Genomic DNA, 12,684 nt, shown 5'->3' with positions numbered 1-12,684 from the left:
CTACTAGAATTTCTTATAATTTGAGGAAAAATGATTTAATAAATATTTTTGTGTGTTATTAAAGAAATTTTGACATTGGGTACCATCTTAAGACACTCAATTGGGGGCATTCTTTGTCTTCTTTTCTTTTTCTTTCTTGTTTGGGCTATGGTAGTTGAATCATGATCCAGACAAGTTTGTGTATAAAATTTGGCACGCGCAGAAGAAATTTCTTGATCTCACAAGTTTTGATCATAGTACATTTCTATATTTATTTCAATTTTTTATGGCAATAATTTGATTGAATAATTGCATTTATGCCTTATTATAATTCTCAAATATGATTGAAAATAGTGGTTCAAGTCGAGATAATAAAATGTCAAGTTCAACACTCTCTTTAGTAAAAAGTGTATTTCTAAATGGATACTATTACAAGTACATGGGGAAAAAAAATACTTGCTCATAGTGGTGTAATACATTTCATTGATAAATCATAAAACTACCAAATAAATAATAGAGTAATAAGTCTATGTAATCAATTAGCATGAAATGACACGAAGAAATCATTCGTAACAAAAACGATATTGTATGGAACATTAGCAATAGAATTCATAAGTTAAACAAGATGATTAATTCAAGTTGAAGCAGGCTGAATGAACTTAATCCACTCAGAAATGCTAGGAATTCCCTCATTAACAACACTAAGCAAATAAAATCCAGAGGGCGCAACGTTAGCTGATGGAGGAGCTACCACAGTAGCATTCAACCAACCTTTTGCATCACTTATTATCCGTGTGCACCTGAGTCTCAACAACCTCTGATTCATCGACAGGGAATGTGTCGTAAATGGCGGAGCATATGCACTAAAAGCCAGATATTTACTAGGCTTACTCTGTAGCAAAAAACGAACCAAAAATTCGTTACCATATGCAACTCCTTCCTTGCTATTGATGTCAATTGACACGTTATGAGGCCGTTGATGACTGTATTCCTTGCCCATATAGTCCGGGATGAATGCCTGTAGCCGGAGTTCAGTAGGGTGACTTGCATTTTTGTAAATGTATTGATTATTTGGATTGCTCCCTGCTACTAGTACGCTTCCATCAGGTACAAGAATTGCTGATGAATGAAACATTCTCGCGATTTTAGTGGATTTTAGAACCGTGAACCTTCTGCCAAGAGTTTTCTTGGGGTTGTATAGGTAAGGTTCAAGAGCAGGTCTAGCTGCATTTCTCCATCCAGCACAACCTCTCTTTGCGCCATTTATGATTAGTACATGTCCTGTTGGAAGAAGCACCATATCGTTCATCAGGCGTGGCCCTGGCATATTTTCCATCTTCCATTTATGATTATTTCCAGTGATCAACATTCTTCCGCAACTGTTTAGACCTTTCAAGAATCTGCCCTGTCGAGCAGCTGCATTCGCCCCTGAAGCTGCCCCTCCACATATCATGACCTCCACTTTGCGGAAGCCATCTTTCTGATCCAGTGGAAGAATAACTGATGATCCTGTGCTTGGATAACTCCTTGACCCTATTCCGGGGATTCTTGGGAATTTTTTTACAACCCTGTTTTGCTTGTAGTTAAAAAGAATGGAATCCCTGTTGGCAAAAATGAACAATTTGCCATCAACGGAAAGGTGAACAATAGGATAAAGATTGTTTCCATCTTCATTTCCGTCATTAGTTTGCTGCAAGAAACGAAGATGAAAAACATTTCCATTGGTCGACATTTTTGGTATAAACTCATATGTGAAGGACCCTCGTCCTCCAACAACGATGATCCTGTCATCTGAGGGGAGAATTTGGCTAGAAGCGTACCAACGTTTTTGAGATAAGTGCTTCTTGCCCAGGCTCCAATCACAATTATCACCACTTTTACAAGGCCCAAAGTAGTGAATCCTTGTCGAAGCGTCTCCAAAGCCTCCAGATTCAATTATCCTTCCATCACTCAAGATGGAGCCAGAAGATGAAAAAGTGTCAGACATGAGATTCAAGCGCCTGATACTGTTGTTGGAAATGCTGTACTCAACAGAATGAGCATAGCAAGTTGGGTCTGACAAGTCATCATGAGTGCCCTTGCATCTTGTTCCATTTAACCGATGACGTAGCTGGTACCCTGATCGACCAGACCCGCTCCGATCAAGCAGTATCACAGTGTTCCAATGGGTTAAAACCATATGCACACCCACCACTCCAGTGTTGTTCAGCAGTAACTTCCATGTCCCTTTTCTTTCTGCAGAATGGGGCAACACAGCTCTTGCTCTACATGAAATAAGACAGTGCAGTAAAATAGCTGCACTGATGATGATGCAGTTGATTAGTGTCTGCCAGAGCTTCTCCATGAGAGAAGAAAAATAAGTGCTGGAGAAATTTTCATCGAATACCTTATGGTTTGAAAGGATATATAGGGACTTATAGAGGAAGTCATGCAAATGGTCATTCTTTGGTCTAACTAATAAATGGTTAGGTAGTTCTCGCCACATGAACCTTTTGTGTGACAATGGTTCATCACTAAAAGAGCGGGAGCACCAAACATTCTTTTTACACACTCAAAGACTCATCCATTCTGCCAGAAAGGTATTAACTCAATTTAAAATTGTGGCCTCCAAGATGACTTGAGAAATATATATATAAAGAAAAGGTTGCTCAGATACTTGATGAATGTTGAATATCACAGAGAAAATGACAGACAGAATTATACTTGTTGAAGCATGCATCAAACTAATTCTTATTTAGAAGCATTTAGATAGAGTATAAATCTGCTCGGACATTATCCCGTTTCTCCTCCATTTTTGTGAAACTATTCATAACAAGGTTTGTCGATGAACACAGTTGGTAAGCAGAAATTTACTTGCACATTGAGCACCAGATTCAATGAACAATGAGTGGCCTTGAAAAAAATCTATGTACAGAGCAAAATACTGAAATGTAGCATCTCTAAATTAAAAAGATATAGGATACTGCTGACATTGATATCCATCAGAAAAAACTAATTTAGGAAACCCCTTCCCAGTATTATAAGAATCAGAGGATTTCTTAATAGCAGCAGCAAACTGTCCTTCCGCCAAGAGAAGTGACTCAGTAAAGTCTTATCCTAGTTTGAATGCTGTCCCGACAGATGGGGCACAACAGCAAATCTTGACCACATTCACAACATGTCTGCAAATAAACGAGAAATTGTCAATATATGTAGTTTTGCTACTGCTACCTGAGAAGGAAATTGAAAACCTGTGCAACTATACCTGATGTCCGCAACCAAATGCCATGTCCTTTGGATTGGTTATGCAGATGGGACAAAGCTGGCAAACCATGAAATGTGAAATTAGTAGTTAAAATAAAGATTCTGAAGGTACATCAAGATATGGACCCAAACATCAGAAAAGGCAAAAGAAAATGGAGATAAATAAGTTAGAACAGAATCGAAATCATTTGACAAATCGGTTCAGAACTCATGGCAAAAGAAAATGGAGATAAATAAGTTAGAACAGAATCGAAATCATTTCACAAATCGGTTCAGAACTCATTCTGAACAGTTATCACGAGTTGAAATAAATAAGAATGAAACAATTATCTAACCAGCTAACCTTAATCAAACGGAAAAATTTATGCTTACATGATTATCTGCAGAACTTGCTGGATGACTTGACCCAACAGCAGGATTGTGTCCGCTTCCAACAGTTGAATTGTGTCCGCTAGAAGAAGATGCACTAGGATAGTAACTACTGTTTTGTGAAGGTTTTGATGTGCCAAAAGAAGCTGTACCATAGCGAGGAGGATGGAGAGGAATCCTATCAATTTCGTTCCCTCTACGAGCACTGCTCAAAAAGTACAAGCCAGTTGAGATAACAAAATGAGCAGCGACTGAAGAGTGAAGTAGAAAATAAACTGAAGATAAATTTCAGTATCAACTAGTAACAGATTAACGATGAGAGTTAAGTTTGTACCCCAGAATGTTCAGCTCCAGAGTTGCTTTGTACTGAGATGGTATTTCCATCAATGCTGACAAGGCAAACTCTGCTTCTTTCCTGGAAAGATCCATATTTTTTGACATGATATCTGTAAAATTAACAAACTAAAGAAAAAAGGAAAAAAAAAAATTAACACAAGGAAATCAAATCTTAAGGCAATAAGAGATAACAAACCAATACCATCAAGAACAGGAAAAGAAACAGCAGTAGTTACTTGCCTGGAAATTGTCAAAGGCTCGAGCAGGGATGTTGTCATCAAATTCCCTCATCATGTCCCATGGCCCATCTCCAACCCCAACTAAAACAATTGACAAGGGGTATTGACTGCAAACAAAGATCAGGAGATTTCAAGAATTATTTGGAAATAACATCATCAAAGATTATTTTTTTCTACAGCAAAAAAGTTACCTAGCTTTAACAATTGCTTCAACTGTTCTCTTCTCTTGAGGGCTTAATTGCCCATTTGCAGTATCTACACTTCTAGTAACCTGTAATAGTCTCTCGTTTTAGATAATGAGTATCTAAGCACTAGGAATTATCTAAAAAAGAACATAGAATGCATCCGGTGACAAAATAGAATATTCACTATTGTTGTTATAGCAACAACATATCTACCTGTCCATCTGCTATTATCAATAAAACATGGTACTGACCACCACTCTGCTCAACAATAGTGATTGCCATTTCAATAACAGGAGCAAATGATGTTGGTCCTGTAGAGATAAAAGTGTCGTGAAACAGAAAAAGAAATGCAGAACTATGCCCACTGCAGACCATCAGAAATAGGCAAATATGAGAGAGATGACTCAAGTTGGACCTGCAAGCCGTAATTGGGGAACTAATTCTCTATATCTACCCAGTACTTCCTCAAATCCATTACAGAATTTTTCATCGGGATAGAAGCTGAAGACTTCTTGATCATGTGTTGAGGCTGCAAATACACAATCAAATAAGACATCTGTGATTAAAACAAATCCACTTAGAAATTAAGTGTAAAGAGAAATACCGTCTCCAAATCCGTAACAAGGAATTAGGTTGTCCTCATCAAATTTGGATAGTGTTCTTCCAATGATCGATATTGCTTGTTCATATGGATTTTGCCCATCCCCAATGTGATGCAAACTTTTCCGGTGGAATGACCTTGCACCTAGTTCAAGAGCGGATTAGATGGACAGTGTGTTGTAAATCAAAATATAGGTATTCTACAACAAATTTAGGTATTACCAGTCCACTCATTGCTCTTGGTAAAATCAATGCCAACAATTAAGTTAGATGACTCTAAACCAGCACGTGCAAGGGCATCAGTGACCTAGAAAAGAAAGTTACATTATTAACCAAAAAAAAAAAGCTATCTAAAAGACTCTGGTAAAGAGATTTTTTCAAAAAAATTAATTCACACTTCCTAACTCCAGCATTCAATATGGCATGACTAAAAGATTTGGTTCAAAAGCATAGTGGTACTTCTCAGGTTTAGTGACAAAGTTAGTTTCCCTTTTTTCTTTTGACAAAAGCAGATGCAATGAGTACAAAGGGTAATAAGAACAAAATAGAGTATGTTAGCTCCAATACATGACAATCTATGCTAAGATCAGGGAGCTTCCAAAAAAAATTCGGGGGAATTTACGGGGGACAGATTGTACCAACTAAATAGACACGAGACGCCTAGCCTTGAAGGAGTAATTTCACATTTACTTGCAAATAAACTTAAATGTGGCTCCACATCACATGTTGGATTGACAAGCTCTTCACCAACCCTCTCGGAAAATTTGGTGCTTTACCAGCAGCTTATAGTTTACAACAGACAATTGGCATGCTCAAAAAGATAACTTTAGGTGCAAAATTAAATAAATATATGCCCAAAATTAGTCAGAACCAGTTGCTTCACCAAAGATAGAAAAGTAGGATCCAGGGGTACATTTAGTCCTCATTTGTTTGCATGGAGGTCTGAAACTAGATGGTTAAGAACTTCAAATCTTAGGTCATTAAGTGCATTTGTTTACATTAAGAGTTAAGCACTTATTGATCTAAATAGGTCAAAATCATTGAGATTTTGAACAAAGTCACTACCACTTTCGTTGCCAGACACCACCACCAACCACCTCTACCATCACAACCATCAACCACCACCGTTGTCAACCACTACTATCAATCGTTACGTGCTAATGTTTAATTTTTTTATTAAATAATAATTTTATTTTTATTTTTTAAAATATAATATTTAAGTACTTTTTTATTTGAATTGTATATTTATTATTCTTGCAAAAACAAATAAATTATACACAGTCATAATCATTCAGTGTTCAAATCTAGAAACAACGACTTAATCATTCATATTCATATGTGCGTTCAAACTCAGACGTCTTAATCTTAGTGAAAAACAAATGAAGCCTTAAGACACTTTTGGCAATAACCACGAGGAATGAACATATTGACATAGAAAATCACTAGACTCAATGAGTCAAATCTGACATTCCTTAAAACCTAAACCCTGAATGAAGAGTGGGCAAACAAGATGCAAAACATATTTGAATTCTCAGAATTTGTGAGGGAATGACTATTCATCTTTCAAGAAAAAATCTGGAAAGATGTTGTACAACCAAAATATTGTGTTGACTTAACTTTAAGAATGCACATTCTAATCTTACAAAGCAGGTTCAACAGAATTTAATGTGGCAAGTGGAAGTAAAATATACATGAATATGTTGATAACATGAAGAAGAAATGCTTGCTTTCAGCATCACCAAAATCATGAAGGACAATTTTTAACAAACAAAACAGATTGAAGAGGTTATAGTCATATTCCCCAGTACCATAAACTTGCTGAAGTTTTATCCTTTTACCCACTCATAGATTGGAAGTGTTTCACTTTACCTGTTCTAAGCTGTTGAAGTCATCATCTATCTTTGAAAATTTCCTTTCAAGCCTTTTCCTTGATTCAGGAGGTGGACCACCATATGTTTGATAAGAAGGTGGTGGTGGATAATTGTAGGATGGTTGAGTATACGGTGATTGTGCATAGCCTGGATAACCTGAATTTGAACTGGAGCCATATGATGCATATCGACCAGTTGTTGACCTCTTTGAACTCTTGCCACCCATGAAATCTATAGGCCAAATCTATTCTTTTAACAACTAACTTTTATTACATTTTTCGTCAACAATAAATTAAACATGAAAGATGCGAAACTTATAGGTTAAAACAGACACAGTTACACACCAACACACAGGGTGCTTGTACACAAACACACTCCCAACAGGTTGTAGTTTACATAAACCATGGAAAAAGTTTGATGAGACTGGTACAATCTTATACAACACTAGTAGGTTGAAAGATCACCAAAGCCTTATCTAGGTTCAACCTCGATGAAGAGAGGTAACATCTACTAAAATGGTCAACAAAAGAATGTGCTGATGTTTGCAAGTGACGAAGTAGGAGGAGGATCAGCTGATATCAATAAAGGAGCAAAGGATGATATTGAGATTAAATAGTGCAAAACTAGACTATTGTATGCACCAAAGCTCTTCTGCCAAGCTCGCCTGACTCATTATTGTGTGATTGCACCAGTATACGTTTCTAGCTTGGTCAAGCCAGGCATGTTCACCAACCAATCAATCAACCTCATAAAGCTGATTTTGCAGTAACTATCACAGGACTAATCATGTGTGAATATAAGTTTAATAAAACATATATGTATATCTTCCAAAAATTGATCACTAAGTCCGTTTTGACATCAAATTTCTTTTGGTCAGTGGAAGTATGAGCAATCAAATGTTGGTAAATTCTATACATTACCCACTCTACCCAAGAAAAATTGTAATAACGCCAAAAAGGGAAGGGAACACTTCTCTCTATCCACACTCCTGACTAGTTAATTGCAGATTATAAGATAAAACAAAGTTCAACAATACAAGAAAATAAGTATTGCCAAAAAAATTTAATATGAATCCAAGATTATCAAAATTAAGCCAAGAAACACTTGAATTTCAAGATACAACGTATCTGTCAAAGACTTCACTTTGAATCCAACGTAATCAAAAAACACCTTTTACCCAACACCCAGTAAGTCAAAACCAAAGAAAACATTGTGTATAATCAGAACAACTACACAAAAACCCAATAAATAAGACACTATTCCGAGAGATATTGCAATTTGCATTTACTCCTCACCCAACAATTAAAGATTACAAATGTACATTAAAACTGGAAATACTCAAATCTGAAAACACAAATCATATTAACAATAAAAGGGGTCGTCCCAATTTCATCAAGAAATCAAAAAAAAAATTAAGAAAGTGTGCGGCACCTGTTCAAGCGCCGCCCAATTTTTGCTGCATTACTTGAGATTCTCTCAGTTTCTGTGTGCACAGTATGGGATGGAGCAGAAAAAAAGTAGGTTGGGACAATGAAGCTTTTCTTGTTTATGCTTTAGGAAGTGGACCAACCGATTGTTTTTTCTCTTTGTTCTGTAGCGTACGTCTCTCAATTGTTATTTCTATGAAGTTTCTCTATTGTACAGAGCCAAATAGGATAACTCACAACTCCAACACATCACGGGGTTTTGCTCTATTTATATTCCCTCAAAGCTCATATTTAAAGAATTTAACTGAGATATGTAATGAGCCAATGGTAAAGTCATTTTGTCCTTTCAGAGTGCACTTATCAAATTACACGCCGTATGTTGTTATAATAGTATATTGAGATGTGTAATGTAACACAAATAAAATAACTCTATAAACATCTCAATTTCATATAGTAAACATGGCTATTTTAACCTTTTCTATATATATAATTATGGTGTTAGGGGTATTTTATACATCTCAATTAATTTGATGTGATATTCAAAGTTGTAATCATTAAGAATTTTTATCATTAGAATACTTATTCAAAGTTGTACTAGAGAATCTTTATAACTCAGTTGGTTGACTACTTAAACTCTCATCTCACCTTATTGATGAAGGTTTGATTTTTCATTTTGTAATCCTTTCTCCATTTCTCCTTCTCCTTCCCCGCCCCAAATTTTCAGAAGAAAAAAAAAAGTGTACAATAAGATCCTAGTTTTAAAAGAAGGAAGCTAATATTTAGAAAAACTATTTGAAGGGGGATCTTGTTTGTTTTTGCTTAAGTTAAAGAAATCTCGAATTTTGTTTTAAAAGACTTCTTAAACTATGCACATAATGTCAATTTGATTATAAAATTAAAACAACGGAATATTAGGCTAAGAACAATGTAATTTGGATTGAAATTATATTTCATCTTGAAAGACCAAAATAAATAATTATCACACACACAGATTTCTCAAGAATAATAATAAAGTAGTATATAATAATCAAAAGAAACACGAATACCTTGGAAGAAGTTTGCTTAATTTTGCTATCTTCTTTTTGTAAAAGTAGAAAAGCTTAAAACTAATATGTACTCCTTAAAAAGTTTATGATAAAAATTGTACAATAATGACTTCTTTTATAGAAGTGTTTGGCTCCTCGTTTTCTAAATGGTGCAATAAGTTAATATTGGCCTAATCCTCTTGATTTAAATGAGGTGATGGGGAATTAGGATATTATAATTTTTGAATAATTATATATTCCTCTACCAAATATAACTTGAGATAGAAGTTCTCCATTATTATAATTAACGATATATTTTATGTTTTAAAATTCATGTTTTTTTTAATAGTAATCATTGTTTGGCACAAACTTTTTAAATATCACATAAATAATATTGAAAAAATATTTTGAGTTATAAAATGAAACTTCAAGAAGAATTTACAAGTTCCTTAAAATGTTAATCAAGAAAAAATTTCCATCTTTATTTGTACATTTTATTCATAGGAGTGTTGCTGAATGACTCCAAGTCAATGGTGCAAATTATTAAACTGAATTTTTCTCCTCATATAATACTAATAACTTACTACGCGTTCTTATGGAATTGATACTTCATCAATTATAGTGGATCATAATGCGTGCATCATGCATGTATATGAATTCAAAAGGTTAATTTCAAAATTTGTAAAAAGTTATAGATACATGAATAATATTCCCTTCGTTTCATATTAATTGATCACTTTTTATTTTATATGTTGTTGAAAAAAATCATAAATAAAAAGATAATTTTACTAATTCACTTCTTAAAAAACTTCTTGAAAACTTACAAATATGAACATTTTCAAAAAGAATTAATTGTAAGGATAATGTAGAAAAAAATTAATTAATACTTTCGTGATTTAATTGAACAAATAATATGTGACAATTATTTTTAATATAATGATCAATTAATATTATTATATAAAAAAAATTAATTAATACTTTTATGATTTAATAAAGTGAACAACTAATATGTGAAAATTATTTTAGTACAATGATCACTCTTTGAAAGTTCCCATGCAAACTTTAAAATCCCAAAAATCATTTGTCGTTTGACTATTTTGAATTCACAACTAAATTTATTTTATTTTTTTCATATTAATTACCCCTGATGATCTCATCTCACACACACCCTAGTAAACTTATTTTTTCATATTATTTATCCCTAAACAAGTTAAAATATATCATATACAGTAATATAGTTAATATTTTCATCACGGGGATTTAAAATATAATAAAGTATACATATAAAGAAGGTTCAATATTTATTATATATAGAATATATTCATAAGAATAACTTTAACTATTTATAGATAATATAATATTCAATCGAAGGTGGTTCGAATAAAGTCCCTCCGCCCTAACTAGTTTTGCCCTTGAGAATAATTTATTAATATCTTATTTAATTTGATTCTTTTAGATTCAAACTAATCATATATTGTCTCTCAGATTTCAAACACAACAAAATAAAATTTAAAAGACTTGACTAATAATTCACACCCCTCATATATATTAGATTCAAATAGCAATAATATTGAATAGAAGTTTCTAAAATGTAAAAACAAAACATTGTTTTCATGTTATGTATTTGTAACTAAGTCGTTTATGAACCCCCAAAAATGTCCAGTTTACTTGTGGATAGGCTATTTCTAAGAAGTTTACGGTCCTATCTAGTCAACTAAATATGGAAACAGGATAACTCCGTTTTCTAATACATAGATTTGTTGATTTGGTCTATTTATACTGAGTCAACTTTTCCTACTATACTTTCCATATAATTTAAAAGGGGACAAATGGTATGATCAATCAAATGTCAATCATATAAACACAAGGAAATTTACCAAAATACTATACTACGTGATAATGACTTTGAATTTATTGTATAAGAATATGAATTGTGTTTCAATACGCCAAAGAATTCCAAATCATACTAGAGTTTAGGGGTCTTTTTTTTTTTTTTGAGCTGGCAATTTATTATCGGAGCATAAATCAACATTTTAAATGTGTCATTTTCTTAAAGCTTAATTAGTCAATTATCGACTTTTTTATCAATTGACAATTATTATTGAACCATATCATAATATGCATTTGTCACCTTTGATATTCATCACTTTGCCCTTTTTGCATCTCAAGATTGACTTCAATGTGATTTTATTCTTTTTTAAGAATAATTAATAAGGGACTTTGTGCTTAATCCTTGAAATATCTTGACAAATGCGATTTTGATTTTTGTGATATTTGATTAAATACCGAACTGTCCAATACCGAAGTTCAATTTATTAAAATAAGCATTTTTAAATATTTTTGTTCTTATTTTTTTTTATTTTAACAAATTATTAATTGTTAAATTAATTAATTATTCATATATTATGTTAAATTTATGTGTCACTCTATATTTGAGGGTAAGAACTAAAAAATATACTAATGCATTTTGATGATCGTCTACGGAAGGATTACTTGTACAATCTACTCCCTTTTGTTCATTTTTACTTGTTTGGAATTGACTCGACACATTTTTTAAAAAGCAATAAATATAATGATAATTTTACTATATCACCTTGTGAATATAATAAATTCAATTCGTTGAAAAATGCATTAGAAAATAATTATAATTAATAATAAAGATAAATTAAAAATTAAGTAATAAATCATCTCTTGATTTTTTAAAATAAAAATAAATATCTATTTTTATTAAAGTACAGTGGACAAATTAAAAAAAATGAAGAAAATAAAAAGTAATCCAATTAGTGACAACTTTTTTGGCAAAACAAAAAGGCTAGGGAATCTTCCTGTAAAATAATGTTCCGCGACTCATTCACAGGGGTGAAAGTCCGGTTTCGAATTTAGGTAAACTCAATAATTTTTTCTTAAACATTCTAGAGATTAACAAAGCTATTAACTATTTATAAATATTTAGATATGAATTTAATTATTATTATAATATTAATCTACAAACTTATAAATTTCGGTTATATTTGCCTGTTCAATTTTGAATCTTTGAAGACGTTAAGTAATTATTTTGCTTAGTCCAATCAACTACTATCTTTTTCTTACTTTACTCCATAATCATTAACCATCCACTAACATAACTTTTGACCCACAGGATTTTTGTCCTTATTACTGTTAAAAGAAATTATTTGGCAACTTGGCAATATTAAATGCTATATAGAATTCTATTTTTGCTTAGTTTGGTACTAGAAATAAAATAATTTATTTTATTATTATAATATAAATAATGAGATGAATAATTTTAAAATTAATTAATATTTTTAATTAAATATAAAATAAAATTATTTTATATTTTATTTCAAAATTATTATTTTTTCGCTCATAAAAAACGATCCCTACTATAATAGGGTCACTTTACTTCTCCA

At 32.5% G+C, this 12,684-nt stretch overlaps 2 protein-coding genes across 4 annotated transcripts; both read right to left on the bottom strand.

Moving 5' to 3' along the window:
- Positions 1-486: 486 nt before the first annotated feature.
- LOC129894433 (aldehyde oxidase GLOX-like) lies at positions 487-2,514 on the bottom strand. Its single transcript, XM_055970132.1, has one exon. The coding sequence runs from the start codon at positions 2,462-2,464 to the stop codon at positions 614-616; it is 1,851 nt and encodes a 616-aa protein (XP_055826107.1). The 5' UTR covers positions 2,465-2,514; the 3' UTR covers positions 487-613.
- Positions 2,515-2,728: 214 nt separating this feature from the next.
- On the bottom strand, positions 2,729-8,514 carry LOC129894434 (E3 ubiquitin-protein ligase RGLG2-like). 3 transcript variants are annotated; one of them, XM_055970134.1, is made up of 12 exons: positions 8,254-8,514; positions 6,821-7,071; positions 5,174-5,258; positions 4,956-5,096; positions 4,767-4,880; positions 4,565-4,662; positions 4,358-4,437; positions 4,168-4,273; positions 3,926-4,053; positions 3,595-3,796; positions 3,224-3,280; positions 2,729-3,140 (listed from the first exon to the last, which is right to left on the bottom strand). In XM_055970134.1, the coding sequence occupies exons 2-12, from the start codon at positions 7,046-7,048 to the stop codon at positions 3,060-3,062; spliced, it is 1,320 nt and encodes a 439-aa protein (XP_055826109.1). In that variant the 5' UTR covers positions 7,049-7,071; positions 8,254-8,514; the 3' UTR covers positions 2,729-3,059. The 3 variants fall into 3 exon arrangements, with proteins under 3 accessions (XP_055826109.1, XP_055826110.1, XP_055826108.1); XM_055970135.1 differs by having other exon boundaries at positions 6,821-7,066; XM_055970133.1 differs by having other exon boundaries at positions 6,821-7,053; positions 8,254-8,513.
- Positions 8,515-12,684: the final 4,170 nt, after the last annotated feature.

The sequence above is a fragment of the Solanum dulcamara genome, chromosome 7, assembly GCF_947179165.1.
Source record: "Solanum dulcamara chromosome 7, daSolDulc1.2, whole genome shotgun sequence".
NCBI classification, from domain to species: Eukaryota; Viridiplantae; Streptophyta; class Magnoliopsida; order Solanales; family Solanaceae; genus Solanum; species Solanum dulcamara.
The sequence above is the reverse complement of the archived record's forward strand: the minus strand, read 5'-3'. Positions and strand labels throughout refer to the sequence as shown.